Raw genomic sequence first — 24,580 nt, forward strand, 5'->3', positions numbered from 1 at the left:
GTAGATAGCCCATCCAACAACCTCATCCCCATACTGTATTTATTTATTTATCTTACATTTATTGCCTTACTTCCCTTATCCTACCTCATTTGCACACACTGTATATAGACTTTTTCTATTTTATTATTGACTGTATGTATGTTTATCCCATGTGTAACTCTGTGTTGTTGTTTGTGTCGCACTGCTTTGCTTTATCTCGGCCAGGTCGCAGTTGTAAATGAGAACTTGTTCTCAACTAGCCTTAAATAAAGGTGAAATAAATCAAATAAATAAATAAATAAATAATTGTGGAGTGTTTGTTGTAGTCATGTTTAATATTGAGCGCACGGTAGCGCCAAAGCACAATAACGTTGCCCGTTTATGGCTTAAGCTGACAGTGTCGTATATTGATGACGTCACTGCAATGGCCGCTCTCACTGTATCGTGTAGGTTTTTTTTATTTCCTCCAGCATAGCAGATAAATAACCATACCATTATTTATTGTAGAGCCTCAGACAAAGAGGAAGAGAGACGGGGTTGTTCTTAACGCCGCCTGTCTTCAACGAGGTTCAGGTTGGAAAGGTGACTGAAAATATTTCAAGTTTATCTAGCTAACGTTACTGGTGTTTGTAGGGGGAGGGTTGCATTGTTAATTGAACAGACAAGCATGCTTCGATAGCAGACCAGAAAGTGGTATTTTGCGTGTATAAAGTTGCTTTTCAGTTGTATTGGTTGGTTAAATCTATGTTTAACTCATTGTGGCATCTTCTAAATACAAATCAGACGTTAGCTTCTTGTCTGGTATAGCCCTCGCAGTTTTCGGGCCTGCTTCACCCGGTAACTAGCTAACGTTAGCATTGTTGTTGTAAGCTAACGAGACATCTTTTCGTCCTACTGCGCCTCTTATTTTGCTTATCTATCTAGCTACGTCATTGTTCTACTAAAAACACCGAGTCCCCCAGTTTTAATATGAACATTGTGTTGAAGGCAGCTATGATCACCTGCTCTAGTTGAAACATAACTAGTTAACGTTCGCTAGTTAACTTACCAATAAAATGTGATTTGATTTAAAATATCAATATGTAATCATCTCTGACAGACTTATTGACCTGCGTGAAGTTTACCATTCTCGAGATATGGCGGATGCACTCGCTACATGCATGTATCTTATTACGAACTTTGTAGCCATATACAATCAGATAACTAGCTACAATTCGCGCTTTGACGTCTTCCATCGAGAAATGGATAGACTCCCTATATAATTTCAATGAAGTCACATTTTCTTGGTCACATACAGTACCAGTCAAGTTGACACCTACTAATTTAAGGGGTTTTATTTTTACTACATTGTAGAACAATAGTGGACAAACTATGAAATAACACATGGAATCATGTCGTAACCAAAAAAAGACAAATCAAAACATATTTTAGATTCTTCAAAGTAGCCACCCTCTGCCCAGACAGCTTTGCACACTCTCCACCATCTTTACCTGGAATGCTTTTCCAACTGTCTAGAATGAGTTCCCACATGCTGAACACTTGTTGGCTACTTTTCCTTCACTCTGCTGTCCAACTCATCCCAAACCATCTCAATTGGGTTGAGGTCGGGTGATTGTGGAGACCAGGTCATCAGATGCATCACTCTCCTCCTTGGTCAAACAGACCTTACACTGCCTGGGTGTGTAAAAAAAAAAATGATAGTCCCACTAAGCGCAATCCAGATGGGATGGCGTATCACTGTAGAATGCTGTGGTAGCCATGCTGGTTTAGTGTGCATTGAATTCAAAATAAATCACTGACAGTGTCACCAGCAAAGCACCATCCCACCACCTCCATGCTTCACAGTGGGAACCACACATGTGGAGGTCACCCGTTTGCCTGCTCTGCGTCTCACAAAGACACAGTGGTTGGAACCAAAAATCTGAACTTTGGACTCATCAGACCAAAGGATAGATTTCCACTGGTCTGTTGCTTGTGTTTCTTGGCCCAAGCAAGTCTTCTTAATATTGGTGTCCTTTAGTAGTGGTTCCTTTGCTATAATTTGACCATGAAGGCCTGATTCACACAGTCTCCTGTGAACAGTGGATGTTGAAAAGTGTCTGTTACTTGAACTTTGTGAATCATTTATTTGGGCTGCAATTCTTGAGGCTGGTAGCTCTAATGAACTTACCCTCTGCAGCAGAGYTAACTCTGGGTCTTTCTTTCCTGTGGTGGTCCTCATGAGCCAGTTCCATCATATTTCTTMATGGTTTTTGCGACTGCACTTGAAGAAACTTTAAGTTCTTAAGAAGAAGAAACTTTCAYAGTTCTTAATTTTCGATATTGACTGACCTTCATGTCTTAAAGTAAGTATGGACTGTTGTTTCTCTTTGCTAATTTGAGCTGTTGCCATAATATGGACTTGGTCTTTAACCAAATAGGGCTCTCTTCTGTATAGCACCCCAACTGATTGGCTGAGCTGCATTAAGGAAAGAAATACCACAAATTAACTTTTAACAAGGCATACCTGTTAATTGAAATGCATTCCAGGTGATTACCTCATGAAGCTTGTTGAGAGAATGCCAGGAGTGTGCAAAGCTGTCATCAAGGCAAAGGGTGGCTGCTTTGATGAATGTCAAATATAAAATACATTTTGGTTACTACATGATTCCATATGTGTTTTTTCATAGTTTTGATGTCTTCGATATTATTCTACAATGTAGAAAATAGTTTTAAAAAATAATAAAAAATTTGAATGAGTAGCTGTGTCCAAACTTTTGGCTGGTACTGTATACTGAACAAAAATATAAACCCAACATGAAACAATGATTTTTCTGAGTTCATATAAGGAAATCAGTCAATGTTCTTTTATAATCTCCACCCGGCACAGCCAGAAGAGGACTGGCCACCCCTCATAGCCTGGTTCCTCTCTAGGTTTCTTCCAAGGTTTTGGCCTTTCTAGGGAGTTTTTCCTAGCCACTGTGCTTCTACACCTGCATTGCTTGCTGTTTGGGGTTTTAGGCTGGGTTTCTGTACAGCACTTTGAGATATCAGCTGATGTAAGAAGGGCTATATAAATTGATTTGAATTGAATGGAAATAAATTCATTAGGCCCTAATCTACGGATTTCACATAACTGCGGGGGCGCAGTCATGGGAGGACATAGGCACACCAACTTGGGATCTACCCCGTCAATCAGATTTACTGACAGACATATGGGCCTAGCTCCAAAGTGGGTGGGCCTATGGCTGCGCCCAGTTTCATCAGCTTGTCCGGGTGGTTGGTCTCAGTTGATCCCGCAGTGTGAAGAAGCTGGATGTGGAGGTCCTGGGCTGGCGTGGTTACACGTGATCTGCGATTGTGAGGCCGGTTTGGACGTACGTCCAAATTCTCAAAAATTATGTTGGAGGTGGCTTATGTCGAGAAAATTAACATTCTTATTCTCTGGCAAAAGCTCAGGTGGACATTCCTGCAGTCAACATGACAACTGCAGATTTATATAGCGTCCTTTTATTGCCCCCAGCACAAGGTTTAATCAGCTTTTTGATATGCCACACCTGTCAGGTGGATGGATTATCTTGGAAAAGGAGAAATGCTCACTAAGTAAACAAATTTGTGCACAAAATTGGAGTGAAATGGAACATTTCTGGGATCTTTTATTTCAGCTCATGAAACATGGGAACAACACTTTACATGTTGCATTTATATTTTTTCTCTGTATGTTTATCAGATGTTATTGCAGGTGTATCAAAATGCTTGTGATCCTAGCTCCAAAAAGTGCAGTAATATCTAACGATACACACTAATGTAAAATAATGGAATTTAGAAGTATTAGGACCGCAATGTCGGAGTCAGGAATATGTATATGTACAGTTGAAGTCGGAAGTTTACATACACCTTAGCCAAATACATTTAAACTCAGTTTTTCACAATTCTGACATTAAAACATTTCCTGTCTTAGGATCACCACTTTATTGTAAGAATGTCAAATGTCAGAATAATAGTAGAGAGAATGATTTATTTCAGCTTTTTATTTCTTTCATCACATTCCCAGTGGATCAGAAGTTTACATACACTCAATTAGTTCTTGTAGCATTGCCTTTAAATTGATTAAGTTGGGTGAATTTTGGCCCATTCCTCCTGACAGCTGGTGTAACTGAGTCAGGTTTGTAGGCCTCCTTGCTCGCACATGCTTTTTCAATTCTGCCCTCAAATTTTTCTATAGGATTGCGGTCAGGGCTTTGTGATGGCCACTCCAATACCTTGACTTTGTGTCTCTTGAGCCAATTTTCCACAACTTTGGAAGTATGCTTGGGGTCATTGTCCATTTGTAAGACCCATTTGCGACCAAGCTTTAACTTCCTGACTGATGTCTTGAGATGTTGCTTCAATATATCCACATAATTTTCCTTCCTCATGACGCGCCTCTGTTTTGTGAAGTGCACCAGTCCCTTCAGCAGCAAAGCACCCCCACAACATGATGCTGCCACCCCAGTGCTTCACGGTTGGATAGGTGTTCTTCGGCTTGCAAGCCTTCCCCTTTTCCTCCAAACATATCGATGGTGATTTATGGCCAAACAGTTCTATTTTTGTTCATCAGACCAGAGGACATTTCTCCAAAAAGTACGAATCTTTGTCCCCATGTGCAGTTTGCAAACCGTAGTCTGTCTTTTTATGGCGGTTTTGAGCAGTGGCTTCTTCCTTGCTTAGCGGCCTTTCAGGTTTATGTTCGATATAGGACTCGTTTTGCTGTGGATTATATATACTTTTTGTACCGGTTTCCTCCAGCATCTTCACAAGGTCTTTGTTGTTGTTCTGGGATTGATTTGCACTTTTCGCACCAAAGTATGTTCATCTCTAGGAGACCGAACAGGTCTCCTTCCTGAGCGGTATGACGGCTCGTGGTCCATGGTGTTTATACTTGCTTACTATTGTTTGTACAGATGAGAACATGGTACCTTCAGGCATTTGGAAATTGCTCCCAAGGATGAACCAGACTTGTGGAAGTCTACAAATGTTTTTTTCTGAGGTCTTGGCTGATTTCTTTTGATTATCCCATGATGTCAAGCAAAGAGGCACTGAGTTTGAAGGAAGGCCTTGAAATGCATCCACAGGTACACCTCCAATTGACTCAAATGATGTCAATTAGCCTACCTAAAGCCATGACATCCTTTTCTGGAATTTTCCAYGCTGTTTAAAGGCACAGTCAACTTAGTGTATGTAAACTTCTGACCCACTGGAATATTGATACAGTGAATTATAATTGAAATAATCTGTCTGTAAACAATTGTTGGAAAAATGACTTGTTATACACAAAGTAGATATCCTAACAGACTTGCCAAAACTTTGGTTTGTTAACAAGAAATTTGTGGAGTGGTTGAAAAACGAGTTTTAATGACTCCAACATAAGTGTATGTAAACTTCCGACTTCAACTGTATGTGTGGTGGGAAGTATAGACATTATGGAGAGTATATGAATATAATATGTWGTATATCTAAAGAGTGGTATATGTACAGCAGTAGTTATACAGCGCATTTGGAATGAATTCAGACCCCTTCCCTTTTCCACATTTTGATACATTACAGCCTTATTCCAAAAAGGATGACATAAATACAAATCCTCATCAATCTACACACAATACCCCACAATGACGAAGCGAAAACAGGTTATTAGAAATGTTTGCTAATTTATTTACATAAYTATTCAGATCCTTTGCTATAAGACTAGAAATTGAGCTCAGGTGCATCCTGTTTCCATTGATAATCCTTGAGATGTTTTTACAACTTGATTGGCGGCCAACTGTGGTGAATTCAATTKATTGAAAAAGAAAAGGAGAGCTGCACACCCTAGGAGCTCAGATGCAATAATTAAATAACCTAATATCCAATGTTTCGACAGACGAGCTGTTTTCATCAGGGTTTTTCAATTCATTGGACATGATTTGGAAAGGCACATACCTGTCTATKTAAAGGTCCCACAGTTGACAGTGCATGTCAGAGCAAAACCAAGCCACAGGTCGAAGGAATTGTCTGTAGAGCTCCGAGACATGATTGTATTGAGGCACAGATCTGGGGAAGGGTACCAAAAAATGTCTGCAGCATTGAAGGTCCCCAAGAACACATTGGACTCCATCATTCTTAAATGGAATACGTTTAGATCCACCAAGACTCTTCCTAGAGCTAGCCGCCCATCCAAACCAAGTAATCAGGGGATAAGGGCCGTGGTCAGGGAGGTGACCAAGAACCCGTTGGTCACTCTGACAGAGCTCTAGAGTTCCTCTGTTGAGATGGGAGAACCTTCCAGAAGGACAACCATCTCTGCAGCACTCCACCAATCAGGCCTTTATGGTAGAGTGGCCAGACAGATGCCACTCTTCAGTAAACGTTACATGACAGCCCGCTTGGAGTTTGCCAACAGGCACCTAAAGGACTCTCAGATCCTCTGGTCTTATGAAACCAAGATTCAACTCTTTAGCCTGAATTCCAAGCATCACATCTGGAGGACACCGGTCACCATCCCTACGGTGAAGCATTGTGGTGGTTGCAGCATCATGATTTGAGGATCTTTTTCAGGGACTYGGAGACTAGTCAGGATCGAGGGAAATATGAATTGAGTGAATTAAAGCTCCAGAGCGCTCAGACTGGGGCGAAGGTTSACCTTTCAACAGGACAACGACCCGAAGCACACAGCCWAGACAATGCAGGAGTGACTTRGGGGCAAGTCTCTGGGTGGCCCAGACAGAGCCTGGACATGAACCCAATCTAACGTTTCTGAAGAGACCTGAAAATAGCTGTGCAGCAACTCTCCTCATCCAACCTGACYGAGCTTGAGAGGATCTGCAGAGAAGAATGGGAGAAACTCCCCAAATACAGGTGTGCCAAGCTTGTGTCATACCCAAGAAGACTTAATGRTGTAATCGCTGCCACAGGTGCTTCAACAAAGTACTGAGTAAAGAGTCTGAATGCTTATGTAAATGTGATATTTCAGTTTTTTATTTGTAATAATTTTGCTAAATGTCTAAAAACCCATTTTTGCTTTGTCATTATGGGGTATTGTGTGTAGATTGATAAGGGGGAAAATATTTAATCTATTTTAGAATAAGGCTGTAACGTAACAAAATGGAAAAAGTCAAGGGGTCTGAATACTTTCCGAATACACTGTATAGGATAGGCCTTGACTAGAATACAGTACATATTTATGAAGTGGGTAAAACYGTATGTAAACATTATTAAAGTGACCAGTATTCCATTACTATGTACATAGGGCAGCAGCCTCTAASGTGCATGTTAGAGTAACTGGGTGCTAGCTGGCTAGTGACAGTGACTAAAGTTCAGGGCAGGGTACTGAGTGGAGGCCGSCTAGTGGTGACTATTTAACAGTCCGATGGCCTTGAGAAAGAAGTTGTTTTTCAGCCTCTCGGTCCCAGCTTTGATGCACCTGTACTGGCCTTCTGCATGGTACCGAGGTAAACAGGCMGTGGCTCGGGTGGCTGAAGTCCTTGATGATCTTCTTGGACGTCCTGTGACACCGGGTGCTGTAATGTCCTGGAGAGCAATGTTCCCCCGGTGATGCGTTGGGCAGACCAGGTGATAAAGCCCGACAGAATGCTCTCAATGGCGCATCTGTAAAAGTTTGATGGTTTTAGGGGCCATGGTGAATTTATTCAGCCTCCTGGGGTTGAAGAGGCGCTGTTGTGCCTTCTTTACCCACACTGTCTGTGTGGGTGGACCATTTCAGATTGTCAGTGACGCGGACGTCGAGGAACTTTAAGCTTTTCAATTCATCCACTTCGGCTCATCGATGTGGTTGGGGGCATGCTCCCTCTTCCGTCTCCTGAAATCCATGATCAGCTTTTGTTGACGTTGYGGAAGAGGTTATTTTCGTGGCACCACTCCGCCAGGGCCCTCACCATCTCCCTGTAGGCTGTCTCMTCATCGTTGGTAATCAGGCATACCACTATTATTGTCTGCAAACTTGATGATTGAGTTGGAGGCGTGCACGGCCACGCAGTCATGGGTGAACAGGGAGTACAGGAGGGAGCTGAGCATGCACCCTTGTGGGGACCCTGTGGTGAAGATCAGCAGAGTGGAGATGTTGTTGCTTACCTTCACTTGGGGGCGGCCTGTCAGGAAGTACAGGGCCCAGTTGCACAGGGTGGGTTTGAGACCCAGGGCCTCAAGCTTGTTGATGAGTTTGTTAGGGTACTATGGTGTTGAAGGCTGAGCTGTAGTCTATGAACAMCATTCTTACATAGGTATTCCGCTTGTCCAGATGGGATAGGGCAGTGTGATGATGATTGCGCCCAGTGGGTCTAGGGTGTCGTAAGGTGGAGGTGATATGATCCTTAACTAMRCTCTCAAAGCACGTCATGATGACAGAAGTGAGTGCTACGGGGCGATAGTCGTTTACTTCAGTTACCTTCGCTTTCTTTGGTACAGGAACAATGGTGGACATCCTTGCCACAAATGTCTCGTATCTGAGCCGTTGAATTGCAACTCAACCATACGAAGGGCATGACTGTTTGTACTCAACCATTTTCCCAGTCACCTTGCTGTGGTTAAATGCGGTGGTTCGCGCTTTCAGTTTATTTTGGCAGTTATCTGTATATTGCCTAGAGACATTGTCTTTGTGTATTAAAACAAATGTATCTATTTTAATAACAAGACAGTTCTATAAGTAAATACTTTCTTCTGTTTTAGTGGATCATTCTCCAATGGACACCCCCGAGAGCCCCACCCAGTCTCCTGAAAGCCCCAACCAATCACCCCAATCCCCAGAGGAAGATAGGGGCATTTCTGACAGCGAGTTCCTGGCATCCCCCGAGGAGGAGGAGGAGGACAGGCTGCTCTCTGACAGTGAGCTGCTGAATGATGAAGACAATGGTGGTTTAGATGAAGAGGGTGGTGAAGTTGGGGACTCTGAGCTGGATGATGATGAAGATGGGGGGGTGGTTCAGGAGCGTATCTCTGACCCAGAGGATGATGAGGCTGATGGGGAAGGTGGAAGGGATAGGCATACTATTCTAGAACAGGAGCAGGAGGAGTCAGTGGGGATGGTGATGATGGGACAGGAGCGACAGGAAAGCCAATCAGATGAGGAGGAGGACCGGATCAGCCAAACTCCTAAGTCCCCTGATTCTGAGCCAGAGCAGGAGAGGTCATCCCCCTTAGCTGAGGAGATGTCCAGACATGAGAAGGAAGATGAGAGTGGGGAACCGTCTGTGAAGCTGGCAGTGGAGACAGCAGAAGTAGATGATGAAGAGGAGGAAGAGAGACTGAGGAGGAGGAGGGTGGTGGTGAATCAGATGAAGGAGGAGTTGTCATCTGTGTCCAGGGAGCTTGATGAGCATGAGCTGGACTATGACGAGGAGGTTCCTGAGGAGCCCAATGTTCTAGCGCCTGAAGAAGATGACGAGGTGGAGAAAGGACCCAGAGAAGGGGATGAGAAAGAGGACAAGAGCGTCAAAAAGAAAGAGAAGATACCAATCCTTCCTCCATCCCCGAAAGACGGTCCACCTAAGAAGGCTGAAGAGTCCAGGGCTCAGGACAGAGGAAGGAGAGATTCCTTTCGTGACAAAAAGGACGAGGATGATGGAGAGATTGATGAGGGAGAAATAGATGTAAGTAATGTGATTTATATGTTCTCTTCAATCTGCATTATACTTTTAATCAAGAGACTGATTTCTTTGAGTATGCAGGGCAACTCACACTGAGATAAGGGAGGGAAGCAAAACAGGAGAACAGATCAAGTACAGAACTGCAAAGTCAGAACTGGGGCTGTTGCAGTGACCATATTACCGTCACACCAACAGGCATGTGTATTGACCGCAGTCAAATTCCACGTGACCGTTGAGTCACGATAATCTCCTATGCACTCTGTACATGAATGGCACTGATGCGTTGGGACTACACAACTCGCTAACGACRGTCAGGCCGCTAATGACCTGATACGCAGTGCACTATTGTCCCTCTAATCCAGCGTTTCCCAAACTCTGTCCTCGGGAATTTWGTTTTTTGCCCAAACACTACACAGCTGATTCAAATGATCAAAGCTTGAGGATTAGTTGATTATTTGAATCAGCTGTGTAGAYTTGGGGCAAAAAKCAAAACGTGCACCCCTTGTGGTCCCGAGGACCGAATTTGAGGAACCCTGCTCTAACCACTCTGACATCAACGCAAATACAATAGATGGAAAATCACATCACACTCATCATCAAAACAGTATTGTGCTTTTAAAACTCACTGTTAAGATGCATTGTTTGACCCCACTCACTGTGATCGATCAATTTGAAGAAAGAAGTTKAAAAACAGGTTGAAACTGAGTGAAAAACATYTTCGTTGTGGATCTTGTTTTAAAGCCAAACACAAGGAAATGGACAGCACTTTCTAAGGTGATGCTTCATTAAAAGCAATTGACGTGGCATGTAGAACACCTATAGGCATATTAGAGCTTATGCATACGCCTATATATGATCAAGCCAGGAAAAAAAGTCTGAATTAATATAATGATTGTGCCGTTATACAATACATAGCCTAATAGCCTACCACATATTCTTTGGTACGTAATTGGTCTAGCCTATAATCCAAAACTAAACAAATTCTAGTATTTTCCTTTGAATGTGGACTGTATTATTATGCATACTGGATGGACTGTTTACCTTATGCTACGCTCCAACATGTCTGGGAGAGAACCTATAGGCCTAGGCAATGCTGTTGGTTCATTGATTGTGCAGGGCGGCTACAGAGTAGGCTGGTTAGCCTACAATTACAGTGAATTTGTATTTGATTTATTTGATTAGCCTCACCACCATGTGTTTCCATCTCTTCTCTCTCTCTCTCCTTCATTCCTTTTTGTGAGCGCATAGAGAGAAATATGTTTCATTGTGTAAACAGGTTACTATCAGTTTTCCTGAAAAGATTTCACTTGGTTGCTTTCCCAAATGAAGCACTGTGTAGCTGCAGGAAGAGGGTTGGAGATCCCTTGACATAGTTTGGGTAAAATATCACCAGCTCCTCAAACAGCCCAAACATTTCTATATGCAATCCACAGGAGGCTGGTGTCACCTTAATTGGGGAGAACGGGATCGTGGTAATGACTGGAGCTGAATCAGTGGATTGGTATCAAATACATCAAACCCATAGTTTCCAGGTGTTTGATGCAATGCCATTTGCTCCGTTCCAGCCATTATTATGAGCCACCCTCCCCTCAGCAGCCTCCACTGATGCAATCCTGTGTGGAACGCAGAGTTTTGATGATTGCCACTTAAAAGAGGATTCCAGCTTTCTACTGCAACTAGATTCATTTCTCAGCTGCTAATATTAAGCACATTGCTCCTCTGTAAAACCAGAGTAGCGTAACCCGGCACYATGAAAAAAGGAACTGCAGGTAAACGCAGRCTCCATTCGCTATTCGAGTGCATAAGGATAACGTCTTTTTTCCCTTGCCCCAGTTCTGCACATTTGATAATGGCCCATTTTAAATCGAAACTAATTCCACATATTATTAAAGACAAGATTATATTGAGAATAATCTGATGGGTGAAAATATGATCACTTGATGAGAGAACAGCGATCGCAGCCTGAGGCAAGGAACAGAGCACAAGCTTTTTTTGTGACTTTCTCAAATCATCAATATACTTGCATCATGCAGCCCTTATATGTTTTGATTTCTAAGACATTCTAAGGTTTGTATTATTCACAGCTAAAGTTGCAAAAAATGATGGACTTTTTAAAGGGTAGACTTTCCAAAGGCGCCCATCAGCGGCTTGTATGTGTGAAGGCCTGAAGATGCTGAACGTGTTATGTTAAAGGTAAATTACAGTGAGACCAGCAGTCATTTGCATGACAGTTACCATCTGACAAAATTTAACGACCGCCACAGCACGAGTCAAAACCATGTGACAATACAAATAACCTGCCCTGCAATACAAATTGCACCCTGTCCCACTGACCTAGGGTTCCAGCAGTGTCATAAGGTTACTTCACGGATGCACATGGGTAAGTGGGTTGATATTTAGCTGTTCCATTTGTGCAGGATGATGACCTGGAGGAGGGAGAGGTGAAGGACCCCATGGACAGGAAGGTCAGACCCAGGCCCGTCTGCAGGTTCTTCATGAAAGGTACCTCAACGTACTCTCCTGTGCACCACTCGTGTGTACAACACCTGTCTTTTGACGAAACTACACTGTGCAAACATTGCGTGTGCAACTTGAGCATTCCATTCTACACCAGAGACGTATCATGAAGGTAAAACCGAAGGTAAAAACGTGAACCACTTGATCAGCAACACAAGCCTTGCGTTTTGTTGCTTCGCTGATGTTCTGCTTCTGTGGCCTGGCCTGTGTAGCGTTTCTCTTCAATGTAATGTTCCTTTTGAAGCAGTGATATTGAAGACACTTGTTTCAGACAGCAGGGGGAAGCATTGTACTTCATAACTTAAATGAAGATAATGTGGTAATGGAATATTATTAGGAGCTAAGCCACATACAGCGATGATGGATGTCAATTTACACCCAAACGCAATTTACTTCAAAGTATTTGAATTCAATGAAAATATGCTTTTTCCYATTCCCATGTATCTGTTTTCAAAATGATACAGCTCTGTTTTTCTTTTCCAGGTAACTGCACATGGAGTATGAATTGTAGGTTCATCCATCCAGGGGTCAACGACAAGGGCAACTACTCTCTCATCTCCAAGCCAGACCCCTTCTCTCCCAACGGSGCACCACCTGGAGCACCCCACCCTCTCATTCCTGGAAGCAACCCCTGGGTATGCACCACCTCTGGCCTGCAGTATGTGGACGTGAAGAGTGTGTGTGTGTGTGTTTCTGCATTGGGTAAATGTATTGTGTTTACATCTGTTTCCCTGTCTCAGGGTGGACCTGCTGTTGAGGAGCTCCCTCCACCCCCTCCTCCAGTGGAGCCTCCTGTGGAGAGTGCCTGGGAGAGGGGTCTGAGACATGCCAAAGAGGTATACCACCCTCTCAGCTCTTACAAGCATATATGTACTCCTCTTCTGTACAGGTTATTTTTCAGCACCAGCTGATTTTGAGTATGTTGACTTTTTAATTGACATGTTTTCTGAGAGGGTTCCCCTGCTACATTTGGCTTGTGAAGCGTCTTTATAATGATAAAAGTGTGCATGTGTGTTTAGCCTCTATGGGGTTGTTCAGTCAGCAGGTTATGGGGAAATCCCAGACTTTCCTCGTGTAAAAACTGCCCTATTCCTCTAGGTGTTGAAAAAAGCTACCATACGCAAAGAGCAGGAGCCAGACTTTGAGGAGAAGCGCTTTAACGTGACCATTGGAGAGGATGAGAGAGACTTTGACAAGGAGAATGATTTCTTTAGGGAACGCAGCTACCGCATCACCAGAGAAATCAGAGACCCAGGGTAAGCTCAGGAGCTATGGTTCAAAAGAAAATATCTTGCCATAGTGGATGTTTTTAAGAATTGTTTTAGACTACMTCTCTGTTTAAACCGTTTTTGGCCTTTTCTTCCCCCGTAGTGACTTGGAGTTCAGAGACCCAGTCTATCCGTAAGTACAATGTAGGGGAGGTAGTAACATCCTCTTTTCATGCATCTCTTATCTCTARGTTTCCCTGCTTGATGATCAGCTCCTGCTCTGCTGTGAGAAAACAGCTGATCAGTTATAATGATCAGCCCACTCCACTAGGCCTTATGATTCATTTGTCTAATTATGGGTTTGTTCAAATATACAAATAAAATGAACCCTAAATTATATAGATGGTGTATATAGCTGCACAGCTATTTATCTCTATTGTACGATTTGTCCTCGTTTGTGATGTCATTTCAGTAACGACCCTTATGCTGATCCATACTATGACTATGAGATGGAGGCCTTCTGGAGAGGGGGACAGTATGAYAACTTCAGAGTGCAGTACACAGAGACCCCTCTGCCCTATCACTACAGTGTAAGTACACTCAGAGAGACATCCACCACCCAAGGACTACACAACTTTAAACACAAATGCACAATCGAAATTAACTTTATCGGATTTGCATTTTACTTGTAAGCCTTTTGGTTAAAGAGATTCTTGAATGCGCCGTTAAAGCGTAAAGCAGGTTGAGCCTTGCTGGAGGTCTATGGCAGTGTGTTTACAAACCCACCTGTATGAATGTTAGGAGCGTGAACGTGAGCGGGACCCGCGAGAGCGCCATCGTGACCGTGAGCGGGACCACCGCGAGCGAGAACGCCGGCAGAGAGAACGTGAAAGGGAAAGAGAGAGGGAGCGAGAGAAGGAGAGAATGCGCAGAAAGGAGGAGTGGGAGCGGGATCGCATGAAGCGTGATGAGAAGGAGAGGCCCGTCAGGGAGCGGCCTCCACGTGAACCTCGGGAGAAGAAGGAGGGGGAGGACAAGCAGCCTAAAGGTCCCCCCATGTCCCCCACCGATACCAACATGCCCCCCAAGTGAGTAGCATGTCCTTTATTACCGGTATCATGTCCTCTAGACCAGGGTTTCCCAAACTCCCAAACTCTAATTTATCATAACTATTACAGATAACAAATCCTAATTGCTGAATTGCCCCATATATATGATATACATACATACAGTTGAAGTCTGAAGTTTACATTCACTTGGGTTGGAGTCATTAAAACTAGTTTTTCAACCACTCCACACATTTCTTGTTAACAAACTATAGTTTTGGCAAGTCGGTTAGGACATCTACTTTGTGCATGACACAAGTAATTTTTCCAACAATTGTTTACAGACAGATTATTTCARGTATAATTCACTGTATCACAATTCCAGTGGGTCAGAAGTTTACATACACTAAGTTGACTGTGCCTTTAAACAGCTTGGAAAATTCCAGAAAATMATGTCATGGCTTTAGAAGCTTCTGATAGGCTAATTGACATAATTTGAGTCAATTGGAGGTGTACCTGTGGATGTATTTCAAGGCCTWCCTTCAAACTCAGTGCCTCTTTGCTTGACATCATGTGAAAATCAAAAGAAATCAGCCAAGACCTCAAAAAAATGTGTAGACCTCCACAAGTCTGGTTCATCCTTGGGAGCAATTTCCAAACGGCTGAAGGTACCACATTCATCTATACAAACAATAGTACGCAAGTATAAACACCATGGGACCAAGCAGACATCATACCGCTCAGGAAGGAGACGCTTCCTAGAGATGAACGTACTTTGGTGGGAAAAGTGATTATCAATCCCAGAACAACAGCAAAGTACCTTGTGAAGATGCTGGAGGAAACAGGTACAAAAGTATCTATATCCACAGTAAAACTAGTCCTATATCGACATAACCTGAAAGGCCGCTCAGCAAGGAAGAAGCCACTGCTCCAAAACCACCATAAAAAAGCCAGACTACGGTTTGCAACTGCACATGGTGACAAAGATTGTACTTTTTGGAGAAWTGTCCTCTGGTCTGATGAAACAAAAATATAACTGTTTGGCCATAATGACCATCGTTATGTTTGGAGGAAAATGGGGCTGAAGAACACCATCCCAGCTGTGAAGCACGGGGGTGGCAGCATCATGTTGTGGGGGTGTTTTGCTGCAGGAGTGACTGGTGCACTTCACAAAATAGATGGCATCATGAGGGAGGAAAATTGTGTGGATATATTGAATCTCAAGACATCAGTCAGGAAGTTAAAGCTTGGTCTCAAATGGGTCTTACAAATGGACAATGACCCCAAGCATACTTCCAAAGTTGTGGCAAAATGGCTTAAGMACAACAAAGTCAAGGTATTGGAGTGGCCATCACATAGCCCTGACCTCAATCCCATAGAAAATTTGTAGGCAGAACTCAAAAAGCGTGTGCAAGCAAGGAGGCCTACAAACCTGACTCAGTTACACCAGCTCTGTCAGGAGGAATGGGKCAAAATTCACCCAACTTATTGTGGGAAGCTTGTGGAAGGCTACCCAAAACGTTTGACCGAAGTTAAACAATTTAAAGGCAATGCTACCAAATAATAATTGGGTGTATGTAAACTTCTGACCCACTGGGAATGAGATGAAAGAAATTAAAGCTGAAATAAATAATTCTCTCTGCTATTATTCTGACATTTCACATTCTTGCAATAAAGTGGTAATCCTAACTGACCTAAGACAGGGAATTTTTACTAGAATTAAATGTCAGGAATTGTGGAAAAACTGAGTTTAAATGTATTTGGCTAATGTGTATGTCAACTTCCCATTTCAACTGTACATACACTGTACCAGTCAAAAGTTTGGACACCTACTCATTCAAGGGTTTTTCTTTATTTGTACTATTTTCTAGGTTGTAGAATAATTGTGAAGACATCAAGACTATGAAATAACACATATGGAATCATGTAGTAATGAAAAAAGTGTAAACATTTCAAAATATATATATATATATACATACACATACAGTGCCTTTGGAAAGTATTCAGACCCCTTGACTTTCTCCACGTTTTGTTACGTTACAGGCTTATTGTAAAATGGATTAAATAAAAAAACACCTCAGCAAACTGCACACAATACCCTGTAATGACACAGCGAAAACATTTTTTTTTTTTTATATATTTGCAAATTTATACAAAAAAAAAACAGATACCTTATTTACACAAGTATTCAGACCCTTTGCTATGAGACTCGAAATTGAGTCAAATCAACTTATTTTTGTCACATGCGCCGAATACAACAGGTGTAGACCTTACAGTGAAATTCTTACTGGTATTCTGGTAAACAAACCTTATTTACTAGCTTTGTATGAAAGCGCGAATGTTCAGGTTGGGAAACTCCAATACCGGAATCTTCGCCACACACAAGAAGCAACAAAGAACTGTTGGCTTTCTATTCAAAAGAGGTTAGGCCTACATTTAGGTTATACCCAGCCATACAAGTACTGGAACTGTGATTATGATGGCCTAGATGAGTGCATAACATGGCATCAGCATATGATGTAGTCTAGGCTGTGTGTTTACACTGCAGCATCAGATTTGGCTCTGTGTTTGTTGAGACTTTCTGTTCGAGCATCTGTCCAAATATTTGGCTGAGTAAATGGGAAAGATTCCCAGTGTTGAAACAGCTCTGATCCATACCTTACTCTACAGACTCTACAGAGAGGACAGTGAAACATCGCATCCCTTTAACCTCCAATCAGTCAGTGACTGGACTGGTGCCGTCACTGAACATTCTTTTGCCATCACAGGAACAGTCTTTTGTGCAGAATGTTTTGAATGTGTGAATCATTTTTTGGGGGGTCATCAGATAAGMTCTGTGACAGCTTGTTCTGCGCTCATCTCCTCCAGGAATGTTGCAACATATCATGTTGTGATTTCAGTGTCTTTGTTTCTCTTACCTGGGAATAACTGAAGGGATGTCTTGCCATACTATGTAATGAACATAAACTGAGGAATGAAAACAGTGTATGGAACCTTTTTTATTTTGTATTTCTGTRTCATTCATTTGTGATGCTTTATTGCTAAACGTGTGATTGATTTGATTGCCTCTCTCAACCCCTCTTCCCAGTCGGCCGATGATGGAGCCGCCTCTCAAAACGGAGCTGATATCCATGTCCAAGCGGCCAGATGAGTGGAAGGACCCCTGGCGCCGGTCTAAATCCCCCAGGATACGTCCGGGCATGTCCGGGTCACCACCGCGGGGCCGCCGGCGTCACCGGCCCTCTGGATCCTCTGTCTCACTGTCCAACTCCTCTAGGTAGCTTTCAATTCAGCCTTACCTCTAGTCTGGTACTCTGGTAACACCTTAAATCAACACTTTAAAACAATGTTTTTYTTCTTCAGTAAGTTATATCTACTTGAGTACTATGGGTTTCTGTGCATGTGTTAAAGAGTGAGGTTAACTGTGGGTTCTGTTTTGCAGGTCTTCGTCCCGCWCTTCCTCCTACACAGGCTCCGGTTCATCTCGGTCTCGCTCTCGCACCTCGTCTTTCAGCTCGTACTCCAGCCACTCCTCCCAGCACAGCTCCTTCAGCGGCAGCCGCTCCAGGTCCATAACACACACACTGCCTGTCTGTCCACCCCCACAACACTGTGTGTTGAATAGGACACCCATTCACTGAGAGCATGGTAACCTGTAATCTCAGGTCTCCCATAAGAGAGCTGATATGTATCATGGATCGGAGATGACTTAGGGTTGTATTAAACGTGGCCTCCTGTTTGTCTCACTGCAGGTCCAGATCGTTCTCCTCGTCTCCCTCTCCGACCCCTTCAGCACAGAGAAACGCCAAGAATAAAGCAGCGGCCCCACTGGCCCTAGGGCCCAAAGGGTAAAGCTATGCTCATCTGTCCATAGACATAATGTATATTCATCAGTTGTGCTGTGCACTTCCATACACAACTCACACAGATCATATGTACTTTTCCTTTCATGGCTCAAGTCAATATAGATACTGAGTCAATATTAATACTTCAAAGTCTTACATAATAATAGGGTAGTTTGCATGTAATGCACATGCTGTATTGTTCATCTTAGACATGTAGCTAGCATGCCTCTAGTATTAGTCTGTTGAATCACTGTCTCTTGAACAAAGCATGTGTTTTTCCCTCATGGATGTGACGTGTGTGAATGCTGCATGCCAAACAACAAACCAATGCCTTATCATCCTTAAGCATCCCGTCGAAACCTGGTGCGCCTTCCCCTCCTGGTAGGGAGAAGGCTCCCCCCAAGAAGGCTCCAAGCCCACCACTGCCAGGCCAGCCTGGGAAACCCCCCAAACCCACCCTAGAGGGGGCTAAGCCTGGCAACTCCCGCGAGCCCCGTGAGGTGGGCCGACCCATGCCACCTCAGGAGGGGGGCCGACCCATGCCACCTCAGGAGGGGGGCCGACCCATGCCCCCTCGGGAGGGGGGCCGGCCCATGCCCCCTCGGGAGGGTCAGGGGGGCCGACCCGTGCCCCCTCGGGAGGGTCAGGGGGGCCGACCCATGCCGCCTCGGGAGGGTCAGGGGCCGACCCATGCCGCCTCGGGATGCAGGGGGCCGACCCATGCCGCCTCGGGAGGGGGCCGACCCATGCCGCCTCGGGAGGGTCAGGGGGGCCGACCCATGCCGCCTCGGGATGGTCAGGGGGCCGACCCATGCCGCCTCGGGGAGGGGGGCCGACCCATGCAGCCTCGGGAGAGGGCCGACCCATGCAGCCTCGGAGGGGGGCCGAGCCATGCCGCCTCGGGAGGGGGCCGAGCCATGCCGCCTCGGGAGGGGGGCCGAGCCATGCCGCCTCGGAGGGGGGCCGAGCCATGCCGCCTGGAGGGGCCGAGCCATGCCGCCTCGGGAGGGGGGCCGAGCCATGCCGCCCCGGGAGGCCGCCTGCGCCTCGAGGGGGGCCGAGCCGTGCCTCCTCGGAGGAGGCCGCCCGTGCCTCGGGAGGGGCCGACCCGTGCCGCCTCGGGAGGGGGGCCGACCCGTCGCCTCGGGGGGGGCGACCCGGCCTCCTCGGGAGGGGGCCGACCGTGCCTCCTCGGAGGGGGGCCGACCCGTGTCACCTCGGGAGGTGGGCAAACCCTCAACCTCGGGAGGGCCGACGGAAGGAGCGGCAGCAGCACAACCCACCCAGGAGGTAGACAGAAGTACACATTTGGTCAGAGATGGCCATTTGTCTATCACAAGTCTTTGTCACATTCAACACAGCCAACCTGAAATCTCAAGGTTATCCAATGATATACGAAGGTGTAACAGGGCTCGACATACAGGGCTGCCCGCTGCCTAGGGATGTTTTGGACACCCTCCGGGCCTGTCAATCATTCATGTCAGTGGCTCGCTTTGGCCAGTGAAAAAAATATCGTAATAATGTATTTTCAGTCTAGGCTATAAATTAATAAAAAATTTACATTAATGCCCCTAAGCTGTTAGTTCATGTACATGTACAAAAAGTATTTACCCCCTTTCTAATTTTCTCTACTTTTGTATATTTTTGATACTGAATGTTAAAAGATCTTCAACCATAACCTAATATTAGATAAACTGGACATGAGTGAACAAAATAACACAACAGTTAAATACTTCTTTAATTTATTTCGTAAACAAAGGTATGCAACACCCAATGCCCCTGTGTAAAAAGTAATTGCCCCCCCTTACACTCAATAACTGGTTGTGCCACCTTTAGCTGCAATGACTCCAACCAAACACTTCCTGTAGTTGTTGATCAGTCTCTCACATCGCTGTGGAGGAATTTTGGCCCACTCTTCCATGCAGAACTGTTTTAACTCAGTGACATTTGTGGGTTTTCAAGTATGAACTGCTTGTGTCAAGTCCTGCCACATCTCAATTGGGATTAGGTCTGGACTTTGACAAGGCCACGGCAAAGTTTCAAATGTGTATACCTTTTAGCCATTTTCATGTAGACTTGATTGTGTGTTTTGGATCATTGTCTTGCTACATGACCCAGCTGCGCTTCGGCTTCAGCTTACAGATGGGTGGCCTGACATTCTCCTGTAGAATTTTCTGATACAGGCAGAATTCATGGTTCCTTCTATTAAGGCAAGTCGTCCAGGTTCTGAGGCAGCAAAGCATCCCCAAACCAGCACACTACCACCACCATCCTTGACCGTTGGTGTAAGGTTCTTACTGTGGAATGTGGTGTTTGGTTTTCACCAGGCATAATGAGACCCATGTCATCCAAAAAGTTATACTTATGACTCATCTGTCCATAGAACATTCTTCCAAGAGTCTTGATGTTCTTCCAGGTGCTTTATGTCAAACTTGATTGAACTTTTTGGATGAGATGGGTCCCATTATGCCTGGCGAAAGCTCAACACTTCATTCCACAGTAAGACCATAGGCCTACCCACTTGGCAGTCAGGCCCAGCCAATCAGAATGAGTTTTTCCCCACAAAAGGGCTTTATTACATACAGAAATACTCCTCAGTTTCATCAGCTGTCCGGGTGTCTGGTCTCTGAAGATCCTGCATGTGAAGAAGCCGGATTTGGAGGTCCCGGGCTGGCGTGGTTACACGTGGTATGCGGTTGAGGCCGGTTGAATGTAATAACAAATTCTCCAAAACAATGTTGGAGGTGGCTTATGGTAGAGAAATCAACATTAAATTCTCTGGCAACAGATCTGGTGGACATTCCTGCAGTTAGCAAAATTGTGGCATTGTGTTTTGTGACAACTGCACATTTAAGAGTGGACTTTTATTGTCCCRGGCACACGGTGCACRTGTGTAATGATCATGCTGTTTTATCAGCTTCTTGATATGCCACACCTGTCAGGTGGATGGATTATTTTGTCAAAGGAGAAATGCTCTCTAGCAGGGATATAAACAAATTTGTGCATACAATTTGAGAMAAATTTGCTTTTTGTTGCGTATGGACATTTTCGGGGATCTTTTATTTCAGCTTATGAAACATGGGACAWACACTTTACATGTTGCGTTTATATGTGCAGTTTTGTCATGCATCACAATGCCACAGATGTCTCAAGTTTTGAGGGAGCGTGCAGTTGGCATGCTGACTGCAGGKATGTCCACCAGATCTTTTGCCAGAGAATATAATTTTCATTTCTCTTCCATAAGCTGTCTCCAATGTTGTTTTTGAGAATTTGGCAGTACGTCAGACCACCTGTATGGCGTCGTGTGGGTGAACGTTTCGCTGATGTCAACGTTGTGAACAGATTGCCTCATGGTGGCAGTGGGGTTATGGTATGGGCAGCCATAAGCTATGAACACAATTACATTTTATCGATGGCAATTTGAAAGCARAGAGATACCGGGACGAGATCCAATGGCCCATTGTCATCAAATCAAATTTTATTGGTCACATACACGTGTTTAGCAGATGTTATTGCGYGTGTAGCGAAATGCTTGTGCTTCTAGTTCCGACYGTGCAGCAATGTCTAACAAGTAATATCTAACAATTTCTTAACATATACCCAATACACACAAATCTAAGTAAAGGAATGKATTAAGAAAATATAAATATATGGACAAGCAATGTCAGAGCGGCATAGACTAAGATACACTAGAATAGAATACAGTATATACATATGAGATGAGTGCAAGATATGTGAACATTATTAAAGTGGCCAATGATTTCAAGTCTGTGTATATAGGCAGCAGCCTCTCTGCTAGTGATGGCTGTTTAACAGTCTGATGGCCTTGAGATAGAAAGTGTTTTTCAGTCTCTCGGTCCCAGCTTTGATGCACCTGTACTGACCTCGCCTTCTGCATGATAGCGAGGTGAACAGGTAGTGGCTCAGGTAGTGGCTCGGGTGGTTGTTGTCCTTGATTTTCTTTTTGGCCTTCCTGTGAAATTGGGTGCTGTAGGTGTCTTGGAGGGCAGGTAGTTTTCCCCCAGTGATGTGTTGTGCAGACCGCACCACCCTCTGGAGAGCCCTGTGGTTATGGGTGGTGCAGTTGCCGTACCAGGCGGTGATACAGCCCGACAGGATGCTCTCAATTGTGCATCTGTAAAAGTTTGAGGGTTTTAGGTGACAAGCCACATTTCTTCAGCCTCCTGTTGCACCTTCTTCACCACTGTCTGTGTGGGTGGACCATTTCAGTTTGTCAGTGATGTGTACGCCGAGGAACTTAAAATTTTCCACCTCCACTGCTGCCCCATCGATGTGGATAGGGGGGTGCTCCCTCTGCTGTTTCCTAAAGTGCCATTCATCTGCCGCCATCACCTAATGTTTCAGCATTATAATGCACGGCCCCATTTCTTGAGGATCTGTACACAATTCTTGGAAGCTGAACATGTCCCAATTCTTCCTTGGCCTGCATACTCACCAGACATATCACCCATTGAGCATGTTTGGGGTGCTCTGGATTGACGTGTACAACAGCGTGTTCCAGTTCCCGCCAATATCCAGAAACTTAGCACAGCCATTGAAGAAGAGTGGAACAACATTCCACAGGCCACAATCAACAGCCTAATCAACTCTATGCGAAGGAGATGTGTCACGCTGCATGAGGCAAATGGTGGTCACAACAGATACTGGACTGGTTTTCTGGTATCTGTATTCCCAGTTGRGAAATCTATGGATTAGGGCCTAATGAATCATTTCCTTATATGAACTGTAAATCAGTGAAGTCTTTGAAATGGTTGAATGTTGCGTTTATATTTTTGTTCAGTACAATAGCTTATTGCAGAGAACTCCGTTGCTACTCCGCTAGCTAGAGACTTCACTGGGTCTCATTTTGATCTTTTACAAATCAAGTTGTTTACCTTATTTTCAGGCTGTATTTCACAGGTAGGCCTAATACCAGGCGTATTTGTGTGGGTGTGTTTTATTTTTATTGAACTTGCATGACCGGTATCCCTCAGCTCACAAAGACACTTTGTATGGTAGCTAGATTAGCATCAGGAGGGGCCTTTTCCGTGAGCATTGCTGTGTGTTGGTGGAAGAGCTATCCTCTGTCTCAGGGTCAGGTGACACTATGGCTGGGCCTTCATCGYAAAGAACCTAGGTCTGGTGCTGTGCTGTAGAAGGGAAGGAAAGGACAGCGTGGGGGCGAGCCACTGGCTGTGGTTTCTCTGCCTGCCTTGGTAGAATACACTAGGCTCACACTATGTGTGTGGCGTGGTGTTCCCTGTGGATAACCTCATGTAAAACTTTTTGTCCAGTGGTCCTGCAGCTCTAAAGACACATTGTCCTCCCATGTAAAATGACTTTACCACACTTTTTATGTTAGTAATTTTGTTCAGCAATGATTCATAGTCAATGGGGTGGCATTTTTCCACTTTTGCTTGACTCCTTCTATTTAGTGGAACATGATCTATTACTTAAATTCATACCATGCATGCATACATCTTGAATAGGCTACTGTATGAATGCTTTTCTTTGATCTCCACTTTTAGTGGTTTATAATATTGAAAGGATMTGAAAAGTAGTACAAATATTTGTTTTTATGTTAATTTCATTTACGTAGAGTGCTTTGMAACTGATCACCAACCTCCATGTACAGTAGTGGCCAAAAGTTTTGAGAATGACACAAATATTAATTTCTACAAAGTTTGCTGCTTCAGTGTCTTTAGATATTTTTGTCAGATGTTACTATGGAATACTGAAGTGTAATTACAAGCATTTCATAAGTGTCAAAGGCTTTTATTGACAATTACATGAAGTTGATGCAAAGAGTCAATATTTGCGGTGTTGACCCTTCTTTTTCAAGACCTCTGCAATCTGCCGTGGCATGCTGTCAATTAACTTCTGGGCAACATCCTGACTGATGGGAGCCCATTCTTGCAAAATCAATGCTTGGAGTTTGTCAGAATTTGTGGGGTTTTATTTGTCCGCCTGCCTCTTGAGGATTGACCACAAGTTCTCAATGAACACATTCTTATTTTCAATGACGGCCTAGGAACGGTGGGTTAACCTCTCTGGGGTAGGTGGGACGCAATCGTCCCACCTGGCCAATAGCCAGGGAAAATACAGAGCGCCATATTCAAATAAAATGATATAAAAATCAAACTTTCATTAAATCACACATGTAAGATACCAAATTAAAGCTACACTCGTTGTGAATCCAGCCAACATGTCAGATTTCAAAAAGGCTTTTCGGTGAAAGCATAAGATGCTATTAGTCTGATGATAGCACAACAGTAAACAAAGAGAGTAGCATATTCAACACTGCAGGCACGACACAAAACGCAGAAAAAAATATATAATTCATGCCTTTGACGAAATTCTTTTGTTGGCACTCCAATATGTCCCATAAA

General features: G+C 44.1%; 1 protein-coding gene across 1 annotated transcript in view; it reads left to right on the plus strand.

The window, feature by feature from the left end:
• The first annotated feature begins 396 nt into the window (after positions 1 to 396).
• zc3h18 (zinc finger CCCH-type containing 18) overlaps positions 397 to 24,580 on the plus strand; it is a 31,871-nt gene continuing 7,687 nt past the window's right edge. The window contains exons 1-17 of the mRNA XM_070443020.1: positions 397 to 561; positions 8,659 to 9,578; positions 11,993 to 12,077; positions 12,576 to 12,727; positions 12,833 to 12,928; positions 13,191 to 13,348; positions 13,464 to 13,493; positions 13,773 to 13,890; positions 14,102 to 14,388; positions 17,435 to 17,623; positions 17,789 to 17,914; positions 18,099 to 18,194; positions 18,538 to 18,866; positions 18,927 to 18,986; positions 19,098 to 19,158; positions 19,292 to 19,327; positions 19,425 to 19,481. Coding sequence (XP_070299121.1) covers positions 8,673 to 9,578; positions 11,993 to 12,077; positions 12,576 to 12,727; positions 12,833 to 12,928; positions 13,191 to 13,348; positions 13,464 to 13,493; positions 13,773 to 13,890; positions 14,102 to 14,388; positions 17,435 to 17,623; positions 17,789 to 17,914; positions 18,099 to 18,194; positions 18,538 to 18,866; positions 18,927 to 18,986; positions 19,098 to 19,158; positions 19,292 to 19,327; positions 19,425 to 19,481 — 2,786 coding nt within the window. The 5' untranslated portion in view covers positions 397 to 561; positions 8,659 to 8,672. The remainder of the gene's footprint in view (positions 562 to 8,658; positions 9,579 to 11,992; positions 12,078 to 12,575; positions 12,728 to 12,832; positions 12,929 to 13,190; positions 13,349 to 13,463; positions 13,494 to 13,772; positions 13,891 to 14,101; positions 14,389 to 17,434; positions 17,624 to 17,788; positions 17,915 to 18,098; positions 18,195 to 18,537; positions 18,867 to 18,926; positions 18,987 to 19,097; positions 19,159 to 19,291; positions 19,328 to 19,424; positions 19,482 to 24,580) is intronic.

This window comes from Salvelinus sp. IW2-2015, linkage group LG4q.1:29 (assembly GCF_002910315.2).
Source record: "Salvelinus sp. IW2-2015 linkage group LG4q.1:29, ASM291031v2, whole genome shotgun sequence".
Lineage (NCBI taxonomy): Eukaryota > Metazoa > Chordata > Actinopteri > Salmoniformes > Salmonidae > Salvelinus > Salvelinus sp. IW2-2015.